Genomic DNA, 24697 nt, shown 5'->3' on the forward strand with positions numbered 1-24697 from the left:
TTTGACGATTTATAATACGTATGAGAGATTATTACTCTCTAATCGCAGAATTCAATAGTCGACAAATTATCAATTCTCATCTGACAAAGACATCGCACGGCAAGATATTAATCTGTTTTTAAACGCGCTTCTAGTTTCTTGAGCATTTTGCGTGCAGGGCAAAATGGCGCCACGGATTTTTGAATTCGCGAGCACACGGTGACCATGATCTGGAAATGAATCGACGTAAGCATTTATATCATTTTGAAAAAAGGGTATCAAAATAAATCTAGAGAAATGTCGTTAACATATATTATTCAAGATATTAACTACATTCTATACAGAGCATATGTGTTATTCATTAGATCGGTGATCCAGTTTCATATAAAAGAAATATTTGTATTAAAAATCTATTCTAAAGTAGATTATGTCGGAAAAGTAAACTACATGTATGAATATTAGCGATTCAAGATTACTGTGTTTTATATTTTTATATTTAGATATTATTTGGATAATTATAAAATTCGTTAAAATTATATATTTTAATTTAATTGTAAAAAATTTATAATCAGTACATAAATCTATTTTTTAAAATATCAAAATTATATTTACAAATAGAGAACGCTAACTTAACCAATATATTGTCATTCTCCAAATTCTCAAAGACAATTTCCATCAATTATCACAATAACATAACTTTACATCGAATACTCATTATTGCGATTGTTACTAAAAGCAATACACGCAGATTATGTCTCGTAATTGTTCCTGTGGCAAACATATAACCTGTGAAAAACATATAATCTGTGTATTGCTTTTAGTAAAAACAAATCTATCATTAGTAACACGATAATTTTAATTACCGTGGGCGTTGGAATTGGATCGCCTGTGTTTGATTTCAACGAAGCAACAGGTTAATTAATCATAATTACGATAAAGTTACCGCCCGTATCTTGTACGAGATAATAATTTAATCGAGTATATCGAGCGAACAAGACGAATTTACTGGCGTTCAATTTACAATATACAAATATCATTAACGCACTTTAAAAAAATATATATCACGGATTTTTCACGAATATTTTCTTATAACAACGATTATCAATTTTAGAATTTATTTTTGTAACATGATATATAGATACTGATAATTTTTATTTTTTTCTGCTTTTTAGTTTAAGTATTTGATGAGAAACAGATAAGAATATTTATCATTTCGATCGAAGAAATTGTACAGGTCTCTTTTCATCCTATAAAAATTTCAAAGTTAAAGTCACAGTCTAATTTCTATATGTAAAAATTCATCTCACTATTCCGTTGCCTTTTTTGACTTGATATGCTAAAGATAGGGAGACCGTTTTAAAAATCTGTTTTTTATTCATTAACACTTTTACGTACCTTAATGTTCGATCAAAACCGGATTCTCTTTTTTGTGAGATATATATATAGACTGCGCAGTCTTTTTTCTTCTTAAGTATGCATAATCTTTCCGCGACATAAGTTTGGAGATTCCGAATGAGATTCCTTCACGGAGATTCACAGGAGTTTTTTCCCGAATATTTTGTTACGCATATAAGAAACACGGTTTAGTTTAAGCTGCTACAAGATAATAATCATGGAAATTTCCCCGATGACAATATTTTGGAGTCAGATTTAACAGATTTGAGTTTGAGTCAGTTTTTTCTTATTTTTTTTTCTTATTCCTTCATTAAATAAAATCTTGAGAATTTTTTTTATAATAGCTACGTTTAAAACGTTTATTTTGGAAGCGATTTGGAAGTTTTCTTCGCGCTAATTGAATTATCGTTTTAGATTAGAGAAATAGTCTTATTTCAGCAGACAATTATAAAATGGTTACAAAATTGTTGTGCGTGCGTGCGTGCGGCGTGCGTGCGTATGTAACGAGCAGGCGATTGACCTCGGGAATAATGAAACAAATCAATAAAGAGACGCAATAGAAGTAAAACGCTGCGTAAAAACTGCTATGGTAAAATAAATTATTAAACTATTAACTAACAAAGAGCTTTTAATTACTTGATTGATTCCAACATAACCCGAAAATAGTATATTAAATTATTTAAACTTTCTAAATTTTTTAGGAAATCACTCTAAGACGTGAAAATTTTGTCACTCTTGAAAAAGGTTGACAGAAATTTTCAATTTTTATGAGTGAGGCTTCTCTCTTTATAGTAAATTTCCACTCCAAAAAAATTTAGAGAGCAATTGTTTAGTTAGAAATATATCCTGAAGGAAACATATATTTCTAATTAAAAGAACGGACTTCGATAGTATTCATTTTCGTTATATCGATTGGAATATTTTCGATTGCCGCCTCGCTCTTTCTTGAAGATTAGCGCCAGTTTCCGGCGCCAACCACCGGGCTAAAGTTCAAACGATAAATTTTATCGCTATGCGGATGTTCCGCATTTACTCGCGTAATCGTATGCGTGTTTCTAACATCCACGCGTAATTCGATGGCTAATAAAGGCGCGTTACGAAATAAAAGCAATTTATAACAACTAGGAAATCGAATTAGTGTAGCGGTCGATGAAATTATGAGTTTTTTCATTAATAACCGTGACATTGCAATAGTCCGACATATAATTTTATACGTCATTAGACACAGGAAAAAAAACAAGCTCTTTCTGACAACTTTGCAGTATATTCCCGGGACATATGCATTTTAAGATTAAGGACGAAATCCATAAATATCGTTCAAGCGATGATTTATTCGAAATAATCTTGAGCTAATACTTAAGATGTCATAAATCAAACCAGAGAGCCATATTAGCGTCTTAAGCTATTACTTGAGTATATGATTAAGAACTATGCATCCGGTCTATAAAAGTTTCGCACATTTGATCACGCAATTTATATTAAATATTTAAAAAATGAAACAATACATTTACCTATACACAAATAATAATCCGTGATTATAGCCAAACTCAATAAGATTTAAATCTGCTATTCGCAACATTCTCCGATAACTTAAACTGCTTACGTTTTCAGTATATTGATTGCAACATTTTCAATCTATATAGTTTCTATTTTTCTATCTATGTAGTTACTGTTTTTACAACAGCCTATTTGAAGTAACATGAAAATGGACAAATTCAGAAGCGTGAAGATTTATAAAGCATTTAGTTATGTTCACTCAAAACTATCTTCAACAAAACTGACAACATAGACAAGTGTCAACATAAGTATAGCAATTATTGTGATTCCTTGAAGAATGTTTCGAGAATACATATCGTTATGCAATGAGACATAGTTATAGATAAAAAACACTTAAGTGTTAACCTTTATCGCAATCGTACGATGCTTTTACATCTGAAAACAAGCCGACTCTCCTATGAACAAACATGATTTGCCTCTGGATCGATTATTATTAATAGCACAAATCGTCACGCCTCACGCGATGTACGTGACGTAGTTATAATGTTGCAAAGATTAATATATTATATTATTAATGACAATATTTGAGAGTCATGAATCGTACGTGGAAAGTATATGCAACAGTTTGTGAAATATACTGAGAAAAATGTACTAAGTTTTAATAAATATTTATTTATTTAGTACATTTATAATTAAAGAAATAATTAGATCAAATTAATTATAGTTCTTGTACCAAATAAATGCATCTTTATATATAATATATTTAATAAATATTTAGTTTTTTTTTATATTTAAATTAAAACATTTATACCAATTATGTATATTCAAATAAAAGACTTATTAAAATTTAGTACATTTTCAGTTCACAAGAGAATACACTGAAAATGTACTAAATTTTAATACACACTTTAAATTACCTCAAAAATTTTTTAAGTAAAAACAATTTAAATGAGTAGATAGGTAAAAAAATGAACAAAGGAAAGATTTCAATTTAAATTAATAATTTAGTATATTATCTCACATTTATAATATTCACAATTAACTAATTATTCGATGTCATAAAAACCATTGAACGCTTCCGATTATATTAAGTCTTCATCAGCCAGATGACGAATTTAAATTAAAACGCAATGTTTAAACGTTAGACATGTTCTAAATTGAAATCTGTCCTTTACTCGTTTTTTGACTTATCCACTCATTTAATTATTATGTATACAATACCGAGCGGATTATTTCTTTTCTTTTATTTTATATTTTTTAAGTAAACTCTTAATTACTTTTAAAAATTTTAACTTTGTTAAAAGTAAATTTTCGCAAGGAATGAATCCCTCTGTTTCGAATCTTTGAAACTGCGTGCCTTCAGAACATAGGCAGAGATTTTCTTGGAGAGTATGAAGATTTCTTGTAGCAGTTAAATATTCTCTTGTAATTGTTAAATTTCATACCCGAAAATCAGGGTATTTACACTGAAAGAAAAGGTTGATTGCTACAATTTAGATAATAATAAAATATAACTACTGCAGTTAAAAATGCCATATTGCCGTTTAAATTATTGCGGCAGTTAATTTTTTCTTTCAGTGTGAGAAAAGAAATACTTAATTTAACAAATTTTGAAAAAATTTTGAGTGATTTGATCAAAAATAATATTTGACTAGGGTGTATATATAGAAATACATTTCGCACATACAACAAAAGATAAAATATTTGTCTTTCCAATTCGGGAATAGTAAGTTCAAACATATAATTTAAAATTAAAAGGAAAATGGAAGATTAGCGTTCCACAGGATTAAGTATACATTTAATGTAAAAAAAAAACACATTCATTTGCTAGTGATGTGTTCGAGCTGTCAAAATAAAGTTGAGAAATATTCTGAACATCAAAATTTGATGATGTTCACTGGTGATGAAGAGTAGTCGCGAATTTATGAAATAAAATTAATAAAAATTAAAATAATTATCTACATTTAATAATTTAAATTAATAACTTGTAATATTGTTGATCATTTATACACCAACTGCTCGTGACTCTCATGTGCCCATTTTTATCTTAATTTATTAATTAAGAGAGATTTATTAATTAAGAGTCTAAATTATTGATTTTAAAAATATTTATATTATTTTGAAAAATCCTCTTTCCCCTCTCCTTCCTGTTTGAATGACTCACACAACCAAAAGTCAAAAGTTTCTGTCCCTGTTTAACAAAGAAAACTATATATATGTGTATATATATATATATATATATATATATATATATTCAATACATAACAAAGAAAACTAAAAAAAAAAACTAAAATTTTTGGTAGTCTAAGGATGTTTCTTTATATCTCAAAAAAATTTATTATATCAATATCATTAATACTTTTCTTAAAAAAAAAAAATTAATAAGTATCATCTATTTTAGAAATAAGTAGTGTAATCTTTGTACCTTGGAAGTTGATAACATCCGTTAAAATTTTTTATGAGTTATACGATTTACCTGCAAAAAAGTGTATGACGCAAATAGAAAATTATTCTTAATACACATTAAAATTTGCATCATAATAATTTTCTTTGAAAACCTGTAATGGGAAAGAGTTTAGAAATTTTTGTTACATCGCAAATACACAAAATACATAAAAAATTTCGGTGTGCATTTAATACTACCGTGATGTCTACTTAACTACTGTGTTGATTAATATCAAGAAAAAATTCTAGTTTGGCAACCTAAAAAATAGATGATACTTTTTAATTTTTTTTTTTAAGAAAAGTATTAATGATATTGGAATAAACTTTTTTGGGATATAAAGAAACATCCTTAGACTAGTAAAAAATTTTAGTTTTTTTTTAGTTTTCTTTGTTATGTATTGAATATATATATATATATATATATATATATATATATAGTATATATAAAATATTGTATAAGTAATGTCACGTACGGCGGTACAGACTGTGTTAACATGCAATATAGCATCTTTGTTACAGTTATTTGAAAATCAAAAACCAAACATTTTCTTTGAAGTTAAATGATTTATATTGATAAATCTATTTTGAAGGCGGAATATGAGAAATTGAAAAAGTTATTTTTTTAATAAAAAATTAATTTTATATTGCTTATAAATAGATTATAAATAAACAATAAATTTAAATATTAGATTTAGTACCTGAACAGAATGATAAATCAAATGAATTTTATCAAAAATGATTAATCAATTAATTCTCAAATTATCGTGTATGTCAGTTCGAAAAATGTGATTTTGAGAAAAACGCGTTTAAAGTTTACCATAAAAGGAGGGTGTCTAAAAATGGCCAAAATTCACCCCGACCAGAAAAAACGAATTCTCTTGTGTTTTTTGATACATATGGAAGAGAGAAATAATATTTATAATGCCGAGAAGTGCTAGGAAAATTTCTGATAACAATAAAACATTATACAAACTGCGTATTGCATACGTGATATTATGTTTTAGTTTCCTTCATTTCTGTACGATCAGACTTTCTTGTATATATTCTAATATCTATATAAATATATATATATATATTTATTTAAATATATTTCGGAGGCTGCTAAAGTCGATATATCAACGATATATCAACTCCGATAAAAGCGGTTGTTGATCGCTTGGAGTCGTCCGTTTGCAAATTCGAATTTTGTCGCATTTTACTAAATGGGCCGTGACTTCGTTAATTTTACGATTTCGATTTTAAAATTTTAGGAACATATTTTTTAAATGTTATTCTTTCAAATAAAAAAAAATAATTTATTTGACCTATCACATTAGAATCTCCCCTTAATATCAATATGATATGGATTTACATAATGCTTGTATCAACACCATCATAGTGTGTATTTAAAAATCATAATTTTGAATCCATATATTGCTAATAATATTAACAGCGACATAGCAATTATAAAGACATCGCGTGATGTTAAATTTACACCGATATTTTTAAAAATGTATACACGCGTATTATGTATTTGTAGTTACATTCAAGTCACAATAAATCAAAGTTTACCTGTCTGTTTTATCGATGACGTTACTGCGCTAATTTACGAAAACGATACGCTAATTGATTTAATCAAGTCTCTAATTACCATATATCACAGTAAACATCTAGCACGCCTCATGACATAAGTATTTTTTGTACGTTCTTAGTATTATTTCTACGCAGTAAATAGTCTTTTCTTTTTCATTCTTTTCCCTCCAGTTTATTATTCTTCTGTTAGCTCTATGGTTATTTTGTGACATGTATATAAAGTAGGACAGGCTAATCCGTCAGTTTTGATTAACTTTAATGTAATACGAAAATTACATAATAAAAAATATCTCTTTGCAGAGACATATTTTATTAATTATATTATACAGTTATTATTTCTTAAGTATAATTTGAATATTAAATACATGCTTTTAAATATTCAATAATATAATATATGTACTGCTCGAACATATATTATCGCGAGAAATGAACGAAAAAATCCTGTAGTAATATTTTACGTATAAGAAGTATAGAGTACAACAGAGCTTTCTCGTTCATTTCTCACGAATTCATTTTGATTATTTTCATCAGAAAAATGATTAACAATATTAAATAAAAATCGACTGATAAGATTAAACATATAAGTGAAAAATGCTATATTCAGTCAAAGCGGTTCTTCGCCTAATAATATTTCTTGTGAATTTACAATTTCTTGTTCAAGCTAACTGTGCGTCGATTATTTGAAATATAGTCCTTTCGAAGTCGAAGTAGTAATATCAAATTAATTGACAAACAATTTAATATTATTGCTACAAAGCAATATTTTCAAGCATTAAACCATTAATAGCGTTTAGAAAACTATTAATGATTTTATGCTAATGAACATCTTACTATATGGTGTTCTTCACTCATGAGTGTGAGAAATGAATAATTAATTGCATAATGTAATGCGCATAATTAATTCTTGGTCTATAATGCCTTAGTAATGGATCATGATACGGCGGTAACAATGTCGATAACGACCTGCTAATCCTTTATCTAAGAATATCTAGAATATTTTAAAAGTATCTCACTTCCCATCGAAGTAAGCTGCATAAGCTCTCATTGCATCAACGCGTAAATGAAATTTTTGATCTGATGCTTTAGTAATTGATCACGATATAACGATAACTATACGTTGATAACGATCTGCCAATCCGCAGTGATCAATAATCCCGAAAAACTGGCTAAAATCTCAAAATTAATCCGATCCGAAAATTAGCATACATGGATTTTCGTGATCGCTTACAAATCCAGCATCGAAATTACAGAAAACAAAATGGCGGATACAATATAGTGGACAAACTTATTAATATTAATAATATTTGTCTAAAAATTTGTACATATATGTTTTTAGATAGCAGTAAAAATAGCCATGCAACAAGATTAGCAGATATTAGCAGCTAATTTTTGCATATTTCGTTAGAGAACAACATAAAGATCTGCACTTGAAATTATATGAGAAACTAAGGGAAATGTAACTTTTACCCTATTTGAAATTCTACTTCTCGACAAGAAAATTATTTTTGTTGATTATATTGTTGATCTATATAGTATTTTCTTATCAAACATTACTTAAGCAATATTTGTGTACAATATAATATTGTACTTTAAGAATCTCCTCCATTTCGCACAATAGAAAACGGACACTTCTATCCAAAGATATATACAATATTTTAGAAAAGAGTATATTTTATTTTATCTCTTTCGTTGCGTGATACGTGCACATCACACAAAGTTAATTTTGAACTAATGTAGAAACGCAGGTATAACTGGTAGGCCCATTTCTCTTTTATTATTGAACAGATTCATCTTTGTATTTCGTTTCTCTATTCGATTCTTCTCGAGCCTATTGATTTTATGAGAAGAATAGACGGCTAAGAAACGTGGGATCACTTTATAGTACATATCAGTCCCTTTTTTTATATATGTAGTAAACATTAAAAAACCGAGAGTAAATTTATATATGTCCAGATAGACAGATGTACATAAATTTTACTGCAACTTTACGTTGTATTCGATCATCAAGTGCGTAATAGATGAGTGATTCCAAATATTGTAGTCGTATTTAGTAAATTAGAAAACGAAATACCATGACGCAAAAATGTAAATATGAAAAACAAAAATCTGATTCTTAGTATCTCATATTTACATAATATTTGCATCATGATATTTTGTTTACTGATTTATTAAATGTTGCTGTAATATTTCGAATCACAATTGGCTCATCTATGAAGCATTGAATGATTCTAAGATAAACGTGAAGTTGCTGTAAAGTATATGTATATTTGTCTACTGGGAATATTTTAATGAAAAAAATTTAATTATAATTTAAATAGTTTTTTTATTTTCAAAATATATTTATCAAGAGAGAGAGAGAGTTTATTAATTATTTTTATGTACATACAAATTCTTATACTTATATAACGCAAATAATACATTATAAATATTCTTGGAAATGCATGAAGTATACGGGATTTGAATCTAAGATCTTTGGGATGGTAGCCTTCCTACGCTAACTTTGAGTTAATCGCACGCTTGTCTGAACACTTTTTTTAATTTGACATATATTGGATTTTATTTTGTCATTCGTACCGATCATGTATGTAATATGTATGTGTTTATATATAGGGTGTCTGATAACTTTCTTGACAATGCTCGTGGATAGGTAGATTAAACTGTGAGATGAAAAGTCCTCTATCATTTTATAATTTTCATAATAGTTGACAAGACATTAATTATTAAAAATCGCCGAATAATAATATTGATTTTCAATAATTTTTTACTCAAGTACTATTAACTTTACGAAAAAATAGCAAGAGATAAAAATTGTTCAGTTTTTTCTTATAGAATTTTGAGAATTTTTTTTTAGATTTTTGTTCAAAATTTTTTAATACTGCATTTTCTCATGTTGGTAAAAATAGTTTCCAATAAGAAAATGCAATACTAAAAAAAGTTAATATAAACATTTTTGCTTTTATAAATGTCATAAATGATCATAAAATTGTTCTAAATTTTCAGTAAATTAATTTGTACATGTCGTGATCATCATACAAGTCTATCTGGATACATACATTTTGTATGTGGAATTAAAATAAAAATAGACTAAAATAAAATGTTGTTTTTATTTTTTCGTTTAGCTTACAATTAGTTTAATTTATCTATTTAATAATTAGGACTGAATTCGTTTTAATTATTACTAAATTAAGAGCACATAAATAAAAGCGATACGTAACTGAAAAATAATAGTTTATCTTAAAGAAGTTACAAATTTCTAAAATTTTTATTTAATCTAACAAAATATTTAATAACAACTTCACCTCTTTTTTGTCATCAATTTTAATGTATTTATGTTAAATAGATAAAAAAATAAGAATATTCATATTTTTCAAAACAATATTTTCGTTTACTTTTCTTTATTATTACGCTTCCATATATATCATTTATAAGTATAAATGTACGTAAGAATGGCACAAGTAAAACAAATAAGTCTAGACATCGCAAATATGTAATCAAATGACTCTACTGAATAAGGATTTTTCCATCAATATTTAACTGGATGTCAGAAACTAGAAACTCTGCGTCTTCATGTATAAATTTTGGTAGTTTCCTGTATGTATGAATAATTAATCATCGATTTTTATCACTATATGACATGGCACAAAATTTTACTCTTCGTCAAAATAAGAAAGAGAAAACATATTCTTATTTTATTGAATAGATTTATTTATTAGAGCTATTAATATTTATTAGAGCTAAAATTATATTGCTTATTTTTATGACGTGATTATTTAATTTTTTCTCGAAATTGCAAGTCATATTGTGCTGAAGATACATCACCTTTAATATAATACGTTATGATTAAAAATTCAGGGTTATCTTATTTATACATCTTTTTATGTGAAAACCCAATTATCCAATTTTTCTAAATTATTAATCTAAACTAACCTGATTTGCTTGAAAAATCAAACTGAAATCAGAGCAAATTTCAAATTTTAAGAGTTCCAGTTTTTTATGATGATTTTTTTACTTAAATAAAATATCGACATCATTGATAACGTGAAATTATGGTCCAGTATATAATCATAATTTTTTACGCATTATCAATTCGTTGAGTGCGTTGCCTTTACTCGATTAGAGAAGTCCGTGACTTTTTACTACATGAGGATGACGTGAATGTGTTTATAACACGTGGAAACTTTTAATTAATCCTTTGTCTCTACATATTCTCACGCACTCATAAATGCAACTGTAGCAGGATCGTCGGCACGAGTAACCTGCGCATTCGAATAATTCGTATAAAGAATGACGTTGGTCAGTCAAGCTCGTTCGAAGGCCATCGGGCAGCAGAGCTATATAAAGCCGATTGGTTGACACTCCGCGCATTCACTCGCAGAGCGTGCAACAGTTAATTCACTTGAGCTCTGAATTAAAGTTTCAGTCGGCGACGACCGTCTTATCTCTCTGGTCTCGCTACAATCTCGGCGACGATTCGTCACATAACAAGTGCCAGTTGTGCAAGTGCTAACGGACGACGATCGTTGGAGTTTACCAGTTATAGAGCGGATCATTTTGAGTACAAAAAAAAAAAAGAAAACAATACGAGTTCGCGGTGAAGACGTATTCTGCGCTTGAAGAACTCGAGAGGAAGATCAGCCATGTACACCAATCCGTTCAATCGCAAACACAGCACGATTCGTCAGATGCTGGATCGTTTATTGGATCCCACGAAGAAGTCTATCCGGAGATCTGAAAGTATCTATAGTTCCAACAGTAACGACAGCTTGAAGGGTAATCATGGAACTTTCGGACGACGCTACACTTTGACGCATAGTCGAGGTAATCTTCCATGATTCTTCTGAGGCAGGAAGTAATCTCTTTTTCAGTGCCAAGAATACGGTCCTTGCACTGCTTTTGTACAACTGACGATCGATATTCGAGCCATGTTTTTGACTTAAGTTATGCACACCCCCATTTGTATTTTCCGTTGTGCATGTTGCCAGCAGCTGAAGTTTTTCCAGTGAAGCGAACGATCAAAGAAAAAAGCAACACAGCCTGATCTCGCTCATTGAATTTTGCTCATGGAATTGCTTCCGGTGACAACTCGCGACAACAACGCGGCCATTCAAAAAAGATGAGTCAGAAAATTATAATTTTCTTATGGATGAAACAACATATAAATCGCATGAAGAATCTGGAAGAGGTTCGAGGAACTCGAAGGTCCACCGTCAAAATTCTCCGAAAAAATCGCAAGAATCCAAAGTTAATCGTTATGCGATCACATCAATTATGGAAAAAAATGTTTCTGTGAATTATTAAACACGGTTTTTTATCGTTTTTTTTAAAAAAAACAATAGGAATAACTTTCTCTTTATTTACCGAAACAATTGTTTTATTATTTACGTTTGCTTCGTACTCATCAATATTATCATGTTCTCCCGTGCCATAATTAGTTAGGGTTCCAAGATTCGTCAAAATATTCACAGAGATAAGCAAGAAGAAAAGTAGATATCTCTTCTCGCTGGATGAAAACTATATCAATTTTAGGTCACTAGTCAAAGCCAGTATTAGCTGTCCATTGTTATGAGATCGACGTTTACAATATCACACATCAACGTGCATTTTCATATAATTTATTTTAATCATTTTATATTATAGTTTAAATAAACGCCAAATATTTTGTAAAATATCTTTGTTTGAAAATTATTCGATTCCATTTCTCTTTATTTCTCCTGTTACTAAATCATAGGGATGTAGAGATTGTTATGTAGAGATTTTTCTATCTTGTTATTACACCATAATAATTATAAATAATTGTTTAATTATAACATAATTGATTAATTATAACATTTGTTATAATACCATATGAATATCTCGATTTAATAAAAAATATAAAAGATATTAGCATACTAAGACGCAATAAAAGAATATCGTTTATTATGATGTTTAATCGAGGATATACAATTGGTGGAAAGGCATTGATATCCATTTATATTTATATATATTATATCGTATATAAACCGTTTACATAATTTGTACAAACAAAGAGGCATCCCTTTAGCAGGCATTGATAATGTATTTGTGTGGTGTTCTTTACAATAGTGACAAAACGATCATATTTTTGACAGATTTAAGCATAGTTTTTGTATAAACGTGAGCTTCATTGAAATTCGAGTAACGGCATTACGACTGCAAAGAATCAAAGTTTTTTAATTTTGATTTTTTACTTGCTTGTAATTATCTTACATAATGCTGTGCTTGTCTTAGCGCCGAGACACTATCGTGTCTCCAAATTTTTATAAATAAATTAATTAAGTTAATTAAGAATGCTTCACTATTTGCACATTTAAATATTTATACTAGTAGCAAGAATGTTAAAAATGAGGATCTGTTTTAACGAAGATATTCTTCAATAAATGTGAAATATATTATATAAATATATTAATAAAAATGAAAGTAAAATTAACATAACTTGAATATAATATTGTTATGCCTGCCCTCTTGATTCGAGCAAGGACGAATCAAAGGCTCACGGAACCTTCTTTGATAATATTTATATGAATTAAATTGACCAATTAGCGATGTGTTATCGGACCCCTCAGAAAAAATACTCTTCATTAAAAGAACTTTGTTCGTAATAGAATCTAGCCACTCTTAATTGTATCGTATAAGAAAGCATAAAAAAGATTGAGAAAATATGAAAAGAAAACATAATGAGGGGACATAAATGATTAAGCATTCATGTTCCCGTGTATTCGCTATTACAAACAAAAATCTTGCGAGTTCTTCTAATGAAGTGTTCTGAAAGAGATTCAAAAGCGTACATCGCTAATTAGTCAATTAAAAATTAAATATTTTTATTAGTAAAGCAATGAAAAATATTAGGCACCACACATATAAGTAAATGTGTGACGCGTATGTTAAATAATCGAGATGTATGGAAATCTCCTGTTTCTTTTTTCCCGCAATTCATCTGCCTATTTCTATGAGTATGCGTGCGTATGATGAGAAAGAAGGTGCGGTGCAGCGCACAGTGAAGCAAAATGTAGAATTCTCGGACATAATTTTAAAAAATTGCTTTTACTTTAAAAAAATGATCGACAAATTTAGATATTTTTTTCGGAATCTTTGTTAAATGTCGTGCTTAAAATTTTCATTAGAGAACAATGTTTAAGATAAAAAGATATTTTTTCGAGGAATTATACATTTATACGAGGAATATCCAGGAATTTTATTTGTGTAGCGAACACAATATTGTGAACACGATCTCGTTGTCGAGGCTTCGCAATTGTTTTCCCCGCTCAAATCAAAGGAGTGTCTCTCACTGAACATATCAATTTTACATTCGAATTTTATTACTTTTGCTTTCCTTTTGTCTGTCTCGCGAACATCGATAATTGAGATGAGAGGAGGGCGGAATAAAAGCACAAATTTATTTAGGCCTTTTTTCCGGAAATTAGCTTTTTTATATAATATTGATTGTAATAGAGAAGTATTATAATAACATATAATTTCTTAAAGACATTACATAAATTCATTTGTTACTGTACCTATTTATGTATAAGATTCTTGTGTATAATAAAACTAACATTTCTCTCCGCAACTAAGAATTATTGTCGAGACTGCCGATTCGATTTTCCTTCACAATCAATCAGAGCACAAATAAATGGTATGTTTACGGTAAAAAAAAATGTACGATTTCAGTTCATATCGTAATTGTAATTCATTAAAATCAAATGGTGCGATTGTGTATTAATTATATTACGCGGACCGTAAAGTATTAATTGAATTGGAAGATAAAGTCCAGTGCGAGATTACAATAAAATATTTTGTCAAAATTTTACTTCTCGTCTAAATTGCTTTCGATGAAATAAAACCATTGTATACGTAATATCGTGATATGTAACTAACAAATTTACACAGAAATTTCACGAAATAAAATCTCATATTTTTATCTGAAACGTCAAAATGATTCAATGATATTAAGTGTCATACTGCATTGAAATTTGTCTGATGAAAGGTAAATCGGAAAAAACTACGCGGCGTTTAATAGTTGTAAAATATTGGTGCAGAGCGGAATGGGAAAACCAGTTCGACAGACGCGATACTAATCTGAAATTAATGCGGGAACCTACGTCAATGAATTTTTAGAAAAAAGTTTTATGAAATTACTTCTTGGCTTATATCAGTTAGAAAGTGTCAATTCTCTAGTTTGCTCGATTAAAGAGACGAACGTACTGTTAACTATATGTAATAAATCGATATGCATATATAGACGCAGTAAACGGTAAAAATACAGTTAATTCAAGAAAGAACATTCTAATTATTCCTAATGTATTACAATTTAATGCAAAAAAATACGAATAAGAAATTTTAAACAAAAAATCGTAGATTTTTAAAGTTTATGAAATTTATATGTGTGTGACTTACACGCGTAATAATAAAAACCGGCAACACTGTGCTGTAAATCCTGACGTTGAAATTCGCGCAGCATTGCAAAGAAATAAAATTTAATTTCTAATTTTGATCAATTGTTAAAAAACAATATGGTTTATAAGATCATGTGCAATGATTGATGCAACATACATAGGACAGACGGACCGACAATTAAAAACAATAAAAATAAATAAAGGACAAACGGGCAATTGGGAATTGGCACAGTGATCGATGCGTAATTCGCTTCGAAAAAGTTTTATCTTACATGAATAAAATAAAAATTATACATGTTTCGGCTAGTCTTCTAACCTTCTTCAGCAAAAAGGCGATGAATATCGATTCGATGCTTTCGATGTAAAATCTACATCGATTCGATGTCGATTCCATTATCATTTTTCACTGGGCTACTGTAATTGGCCAATTCACTTACTGCTACGTCTTACTGCCTTAAATTTTTTTATGTTCCTGGCTTAAATCACAATCAACATTTTTTAAAGCGTATTAAAACTTAAATGGATGTTTTAATAACTTTTTTATAAATATTATTGCATTTTGCTCTTTACGCGCGGTGATCACATACAAATTATTGTCTCACATTTATTTATTAATTAAATTATTACTTGAGAAATTAACTTAAAATAATAAAATATAAAAATAATGTTTTTAATCCTCACAGAGAAACTTTCTTTATAATAATATAATGGAAGAAAATGACATTAGAAGAAGAAGGGATTAAGACGAGAAATTGCATCATAAATATTTGCAAGAAATAGTGACTTTCGGTTAATTGGTGCCATTATAACTGTATACTATAACTGTAACTGTAACTATACTATAACTATATATATATATATATATATATTAGGTGTTGGAATTAATTCGTAGCGTTTTTTAATGAAAGAATGTTATTTATTTCACATGAGCATTAAAAAATACATTAATGAAAGTACTTCCCATCACTTGTAAAACGCTACGAATTAATTCCAACACCTAATATATACATATATAAAATATACATATATATATATATATATATAGAACAGTAAGTGAATTGGCTAATTACAGTTCAGTGAGAAATGATGTAGATTTTACGTTGAAAATATCAAATTGACGTCGAATCAATGTTCATCGTCTTTTTACTGAAGAAGGTTAGAAGACTAGCTGAAACATGTACAATTTTCATTTTATTTAGATAAAGTTTTTTCGAAGCAAATTACGCGTTACCAATCACTGTGCCAAATTTCAAATGCCCGTTTGTACTTTATTTATTTTTATTGTTTTTAATTGTCTGTCCGTCTGTCCTACGTATATTGCGTCACAATCATTGCACATGATCTTATAAACCACTATTTTTTTGACACCATTATTTTTTGACAATTGATCAAAATTAGAAATAAAATTTTTCTCTTTACAATGCCGCTACGCGAATTTCAACGTCAGGATGCACAGCACAGTGTTGCACCGATTTTTATTGTTACGCGTATACGTCACACACCTGTAAATTCCATAAACTTTAAAAATCTGTGATTTTTTGTTTAAAATTTCTCATTCTATATATTTTTTTGCATTAAATTATAATACATTAGAAACAACTAGAACTTTCTTTCTTGAATTAACTGTGTTTTTACCGCTTATTGCATCTACATACGCATATCGATTTGTTACATATAATTAACAGTACAGACGTTTGTCTGACTTAATTGGGCAAACTAGAGTATTGACATTTTCTAACTCTACAAAAAATAGTAACTTTCGGTTAATTAACCGAAAGTCACTATTTCTTGTAAATATTTATGATGCAATTCGTCGTCTTAATCCCTTCTCCTTCTAAAATCGTTTTCTTCTATTATATTATTGTAAAGAAGGTTTCTCTGCGAGGATTAAAAATATTATTTTTATATTTTGTTATTTTAAATTAATTTCTCAGGTAGTAATTTAAGTGCGAGGCAATAATTTAAATGTGATCATCGCGCGCGTAAAGAGCAAAATGCAGTAATATTTAAAAAATTATTAAAAAATCCATTTAAATTTTAATACACTTTAAAAAATATTGTCTGTGATTCAAGCCAGGAACACAAAAAAAAAATACATCGTAAAAACAAACGTGGTTATAATTATAAAACGTATAAAAAAAGAGCATAAGAAACCACTGCACAAATTATAGTTTGTGATAATTATTATTACATTAATTAAAATATTAAACGTTTCGGCCATAATCTGGCCATCTTTAGTAATTCAATAATATTCTTAAAACGCAGAGTTACATCTAATTGACATTAAATTCAACCGTCGTGTGTTGTAATTATTATATATAAACGTGTTCTTTTCTATGTGAAGATGTTTCATACAATAATGTTACAACGCCAATTGTCATATCACGAAAAGTGTAGAACAAGAATTTCCAGATTCAAAAAAACTTAAGATAGTAAGACATAGCAGTAAATAAATTGGTCAATTACAATAGCCCAAACATTTCTATTCATACTTAATTTTTCAATTAAATGTAAATTCCCCCAAGGGGGGGAATTTATACAAAAAAAACGGTATTGAATTTTGGATAGGTACTGAAACTGTAATGAAAAATGAGTTTCATATTTCAGTACTGGACCAGTATCATAAAACTAATGATATGGTACAGGTACCAATATACAATACAATATGAATCAGTATTGAATAGTAATACTGATACACCGCCAGTAAATTTTCGATGTCGCGTCTGTACTGTTGCCAAAATCAGTGTGTCGGGGGTCAGTATCAAAATTGTATACTGCTAGTATATTTGCAGTATCGGGTCTGTATTGTAATTAGTAAGGAATATATCAAGCGTCAGTATTGAGTTAGCATACTGTCGGTAGATTATCCATATCATGTCGGTTCTAAAATTGGGAAAGGACGACAGTACTGATCCAATACACTGCCAGTAGTACACTGTCATCCTGTACTGTAATAGTACTGTATTACAAATTTTGGCCTGTTGCTATCATCCCAGCATTTCTCAGGTACCATATCAGTACTGATATTCAGTATCGCATCGGTATTAGATACTGAAAAATAGTATTGGATACCTCGTCGGTATTCAATTCCCACTTGGGATAATTAAGTTTTTTTAAATGTTAGTAAATGTTTTTTGTGTTCACACTTGCCAATGTAACATCTTAAAGACTGCAGTTTTTGAACTGCTGCTTCTGATCCGGCGATATTCTTGTAAAAATGCGAGTCACTACCTTAGATATCAATTCTGAATAATACTGCTTTATTAATGCCCACATTTTTTCTGTCAACGCGTACTTGTTATTGGAATATTGCACACTGTAATTCAAATAGATCAATAGATTCACATTATCCAATGTTTTTAAGAGATCTTGTCACAGTGCTTAATAAGAATACAGATACTTACTCATCTGATAAATAATTGATATCATTCTCCAACTTAGTATTATCGAAGGAATCGCTTTCGACATTATCCAAACCACACTGTTCAGATCGGATATTTCACTGAGATCGGACTGACTATTTAATGAAGATGGTGATGGCTGATTATCGATGGCTGACTCTTTGTGAAATAAAAAAATCTGTGGTTTTTATCTGATTCTGCTAATCGTCTAGACAGCAATCTCAGATATACCTGGCTTCATGATGTCACAGTTTCAGGCCAATGAGAGTGCGATCAACATATTGTCACCCGTCACCATCACCGTCTTAATGCACGCAGTTCGGCGATCACCGGTGAAGTCTCCGCCTTCAATCGATTCTTTATAATTATGAGCGCTAAGAATGTCAAGTTAATCGGCGGGTTCACGATTTATGCATTGCACTTTGGCGTATGGAAGACGATTTAGAGATTTCTGTGCGAGAGCGATCATTCGATATCGGATGTATACTCTTGTAAAAATCTGGAGCTGTGAAATCTGGAGGAATTATAAAAAAAAACAAGTAGATATGTCATTTATATCAATAGAATTAAAATTTAATGACTACATAAGATTATACTAAATTATAAGATTTTAAACTTAACATGACTCTTCATTATTACATGTAAAACACTTAAGATTGAGTTCACAAGAAATACTTGACACAAATTTATTGCGTAATCTACTTGTCTTAAGAGTAGACGAAAGATTTTTTCACGCTATTCGTTATCGTCTGACAAATATATATATATATCTTTTATCCTCTTCTCTATATTCCCCACCATTAGTCACTTACAAAATATAATGCATCTGTGAAGACTTACTGGATTCTGCTCTTGAGAGACTGATTATTTCTGGATTATTCTTGCAATAAAGATCATAGTTATTGGTGCCCAATGTCCTGGTAATCGCGCTCATCCTTTGAAGATTTGACGTAAAGGGAAACTATAGGACATACTTCTAGTTCTTGTTCGCCCAGTTCCCTCGCAGAATCGCTGAACGCGGCATCGCACAGATTATTGAGAGATATATCGTCTATCACATCGGAAGATATGGAGTTTTGAAGACTGAGCGTACGCCCAAATCGGCAGTCTTTTAAGAAAAGTAGAGTTTTTTGTTGGCCTGACGATCGTCGGAAAAAGCAAAGAAAATTTAGATGTATCAGATACATCAGGTTCCTCCAGCGTCCATCCAGTGGATTCAAACATTTTCAAATCGAGCGGGTCACCTATCAATTAATTATCGATTATGGTGAGTCCATGGTCACAGTATAAATACATACAGTATGGACACTGAACTTTTTATGTGGTCCCCAATTTTTAGTGCGCATGCGTCGATTTCCAATCAGGAATGTAGCTGTCTTCAGCAATTTAAAATTGCAGGTTAGATTAAGTTAGGTTAGCTGGATCTCCTTCCCATAAAATATAATTAACCTTTTTGCCTACAATATTGTATGAGATTCGTGATAATCGGTAATAAACCAAACATAAATATCGGTGAGAGCCGTGGTACGTTGATCGTAATTTTTTTTTAATTTGTAAGAGAAAAGTATGACAAAGGGTTAATAAAATTACCCCTAATAAAATTAAATTTTATTAAAAAATTAAATCAAATTTTTTCGGAAACGTTTATATTATGTAAACTGTTATATTTCTATACGATAAAGTATGCTCGTAATAAAGTATGTGTGCATGCGTGCGTGCGTGCGTGCGTGTATGGTGTGTGTGTGTGTGTGTGTATGTGTGTGTAGGTATTATTAAATTATAACTTCACATTTAAGTTCAATTTTCATGCAATATATTATATTTTCATACATAATTATTCAATTACAATTTTCATATAGTATTTAATCAATTATTATTGTAATTTACTTATTACTGTTTAATATTATTATTATTATTATTATTATTATTATTACTGTGAATATTATTTTTATATAATGAGTTTGTTAACATTATATTATTATATAATTTTGATTTAAAAATACTCGCTATAAACAATTTTCATGACACGATTGAATTATGTCTTTTTTTAGAAAAATCATTCTGTAGAGTTTTATAAAAACTCAAATTTATAAACGCCATTCTAACCCATAACATGGCGGCAAGTCATGAGTGTGACCTGGGATTCATCAAAGGTGCCGACACTCAATGTCCATACTGTATCAGGAGACGCAATAGTGTCTCTGACCATATTCATAAAAAAAAGAAAACATAAAGACACTACAAGTAGCTCTCTTATTCTGAGCCACCAAAGTCCATTTTTTGGGGGTACTAAGATATAAAAAATTTTGAATCGCACGTAACATATCTTGAAAGGCGGCATCGCCACGAGTAATTTGAGCTAAAAGAAATGAAAATCGGTCAAGCCGTTCTGGACATACAAGCGAAAAGTGATGATGATTTTCATGAAAAATAAAGTAACGTCTTCTTCTTCTTCTCTATCCGCAGTCACATGCATCTCTCTTCTCTCTCACCTTTCATTCACACCTCCTCCAACTTCGACCAACTCTATTGCCTCCTCCTCCTCCCCTCCTCCCTCACCACCCAGCCCAACCACTTCTCTCTTTTTTGCCCTATCTCACTCTCTTCCATCCTCTCTCATCCTCGTCTGCTGAAAATGTCTAATGGCCATTCAGGATGACAATGTGAGTCAAGTATAAATTTTTTTATAACTTCGTACGTGATGACTGCTACAACCTTCCGAAGATTGTTCGATGTAATAATCTCCATAATGTGTGGGAGGGTCAGCGTCATCGGAGTTGAATTCCCTATTTCATTTTTAATAACTTCTTAACGTGAGATGGGTGATTGCTTAATCTTCCGAAGGCTGCAGGAAATGTAGTGGGAAGATAAGTATCGTATGCCACAGGTCTATGTTAATAAGTAATAATTCCAGATTGAAAAAAGGAATAAAATTAAGTAAAAATTACCGAAATATGGTGAAAAGGCTATCCAAAGTTTGCATATAATTATAAAGAACTAAGACAAATTAAAAATAACAAACGGCGTTTCAAACCTGATTGGGTCATTCTCAATATTATAATTATAAAGTGAGAAGTATATATTTAAAATAGGATTTTAAACTAGTCCATAAAGAGATAATAAAAAAATATATGTATGTACAGACTTCTAGTGGATGTGTAACTGATGGTCATTATCGCAACCTGTCATTATAAAGCTGACTTTACGTACTAGTTGACGTAGTGTCATTATGAATATACTTAAAATAAAGAATGGGCCCTTCCATTGTCCATTCTTGTGAGAACGCAACCATATTTTCTTCGTCTCTCCGATTTTAACACGACCTTTAATATTTATTTCGATTGCAACAGAATGAATTTTTAATATTGTATGAATATACTGTTTTTGTTTGTGAGGAGGAGAAAAATTTTCACATAGCTCCTCATCCGGGATGCTCCCGAAGGAGAACCTAAACGGATAAGGGAAAGATACTCGGGAGTCGGTCTCTTGATTGTGCAGAATTCAATGAGTTTGCGTCCCTCCTATAAGGAAGGATAGCGAACATTATTGTCTACCTGCTAAAAAACTTCTCCTATTCAGCATCTCCGCAAGACCACATTGGGCACATTTCGGAAATACCGCCTATCCGACATTTCATCAGGGTGCACCCAAGTCGTGGAGTATACGCTCCCACCTCCATGATCCGTTATACTACTTAGAGCTAGAATCCTATCCTATATTATTAAACACTATCGTAAATAAAAATGTACATTATATATATATTTTTACACACGGTCGTCAGACCTCAGAGAGACTAAAAGAGCTAAAAGAGCCTTTTGCTTCTGCAGGGCCTGACGCTCCCATTCGGCCCGCTCCTTGTTGCGTATGACGGAAAAAAGGAAGAAGGAAAAAAGGTGTCACTCTATAAACTTGATTGATTTAGAATTTTAGAAACAGAATATTGGATAAGAATACGTTTTTTAAATTATAATTTTAAAAACATTTCCGGTGAAACGTTTCTTATTGATAACGGTTATAAAACATTGGATATGTTTAAGAAACGTATATAAAATACATACGTGTGCTACCTGGATTCTGTTTAAAAAATTAGATCAATCTTCAAATCTTTGATTATGATTTTTTTTACATAAATTGATTCCTTAAATATTTAACGTTTATAAATAAATGAGATTTGATTGTAGAATGGATAACAGCAACAATTTTTAAGAGACATACTGAATTGATTTATTTTGTAATCAATAAATTCTATTTTGATGTATTGATGTGATTATTTGACGATCTAAAGACTACTGTACAAAAGAAGCATGTAATTTCAATTCTTCATAAGTGTACTTTCTATAATATTTTTTAATTATTGCAATAATTATAAATCCCTGCATATATTTATTAAAATAATTGTAAACTGAATGCTTGCTATTGTTACAAAGAAATTTGTACAAAATGGTTTCAAATGATTAATTTGTTTGTTTTATAACGTATTTATATAACTTTCTTATTTTACAGATTCGGAAAATTAAAAAAAATTTATTGGCTGCTCAGGCGCTGTATAAAAACTGCCATATAAGCGCTGAATGAAAGCATCGGCTGCCAGTAGCGCCGAATTTTGGCTGCCGTAGGCGCTTACAATTAGACAAATAAATTTTGTTTTGGGCCTATTACGCACCCAAACTAAAATTATTTGCTAGCGTTTTTGGTTACAATAGCGCAGAACTTTGGCTTACCGTAGGCGTCTAATTGGAAAAATTTGATTTGATACTTGCATCACTAGAAGATTGCCGCCAAACGCCAATTGAAAATGGATCGTCAGTGTCACAAGGACTGATAATACGGAAAAGAACATTTTGGCTTCCGAAGAATGGTTGACGGAAACGATGATAGATAGTTTCCATGCGCTACTCGAAAAAAATTTTGATTATGCATCTTGGTCTGTATGGTTAACAATATTTCCCGATCGGATTGTTCTACTTAATAATTCGAAGAACAAGCATTTGCAAATGCTGCACAGTGATTTCGGATCATTAGATTATTTGCCATTGCGACACAAAAACTGTTATTATATATATGATTCTCATAGCCGTAATATACAAAATTTGAATGAAGAAATTCGAGTTTTGGACAGATTATTTCCCTTTCATGACTTTCGGAACAATCCAATAGTATTTCCTGAAGTTCAGTCGCAAGGCGACGATTATAATTGTGGTTCTATGACGGTTGCGATTGCTACATCGATTCTGTTCGGCATAAATATATATAAAACATACATGTTTTTTAAATAATTGACTACACACGTTATAATTTAATTAGGTATGAAGTCGATAATTTTTTTATAGGATAAAAAGTTGATTCAATGACTCTGATTCACCCTGTATATGTGTGTGTGTGTGTGTGTGTGTGTGTGCGCGCGCGCGCGCGTGTGTGTGTGTAGTCAATTATTTTCTCATAGGGTCAAAAGTTGGTTCAACGACTCTGATTCACTCTTTATATATAAAATTATGAGTGAAAAAAGAGAAAAATAAAAATTATGCGTTTCGTAGATTTCCTCCGGGTCCAGATCCATTCTTGGAATACTAACGTTTCGTGAACCTGGCAATTCATTTCATAAGAGCGAGGAGCAGCTTGATAATCATAATCTTTATATAGGAAGCACCTGTGGAAGCCTCAAGAATATTATCAAATACCTCTACGGGGAGAGTATCCTTGCTAAAGTAAACACTTTCAGCAAACTCAGATCTTTTCTAGTCAAGAAGCTATCAAACTTGGTATTCCTAAAACGCTGCAGGGGGGGGGGGGGATAATAACATCATCCCAAAATTCTTATCAATTCAATGATCACCTTGAACTCACAAATCCAAAAACATCTTAGAGTCAACCGTCTACCGACTCCTATTAGGACAAGCAGATAATATCCGCAGACAGGTAACCAATATACTTTCTAAAACCAAACCCTCTCCACCAAACATCACTAGACAAGAGCGATTGGCCCTCCAAGACCTAAACAGG

The 24697-nt window shown here is 30.3% G+C and overlaps 1 protein-coding gene across 2 annotated transcripts in view; it reads left to right on the top strand.

Moving 5' to 3' along the window:
* Window positions 1-11225: 11225 nt before the first annotated feature.
* LOC105145304 (uncharacterized) overlaps window positions 11226-24697 on the top strand; it is a 36416-nt gene continuing 22944 nt past the window's right edge. Inside the window, exon 1 of one of the 2 annotated variants that reach the window (XM_087415191.1) lies at window positions 11226-11706. In XM_087415191.1, coding sequence (XP_087271317.1) covers window positions 11526-11706 — 181 coding nt within the window. In that variant the 5' untranslated portion in view covers window positions 11226-11525. The remainder of the gene's footprint in view (window positions 11707-24697) is intronic. The other variant, XM_087415193.1, reaches the window with a different exon arrangement.

The sequence above is a fragment of the Acromyrmex echinatior genome, chromosome 17 (genome assembly GCF_024713525.1).
Source record: "Acromyrmex echinatior isolate Ae372 chromosome 17, ASM2471352v2, whole genome shotgun sequence".
NCBI classification, from domain to species: Eukaryota; Metazoa; Arthropoda; class Insecta; order Hymenoptera; family Formicidae; genus Acromyrmex; species Acromyrmex echinatior.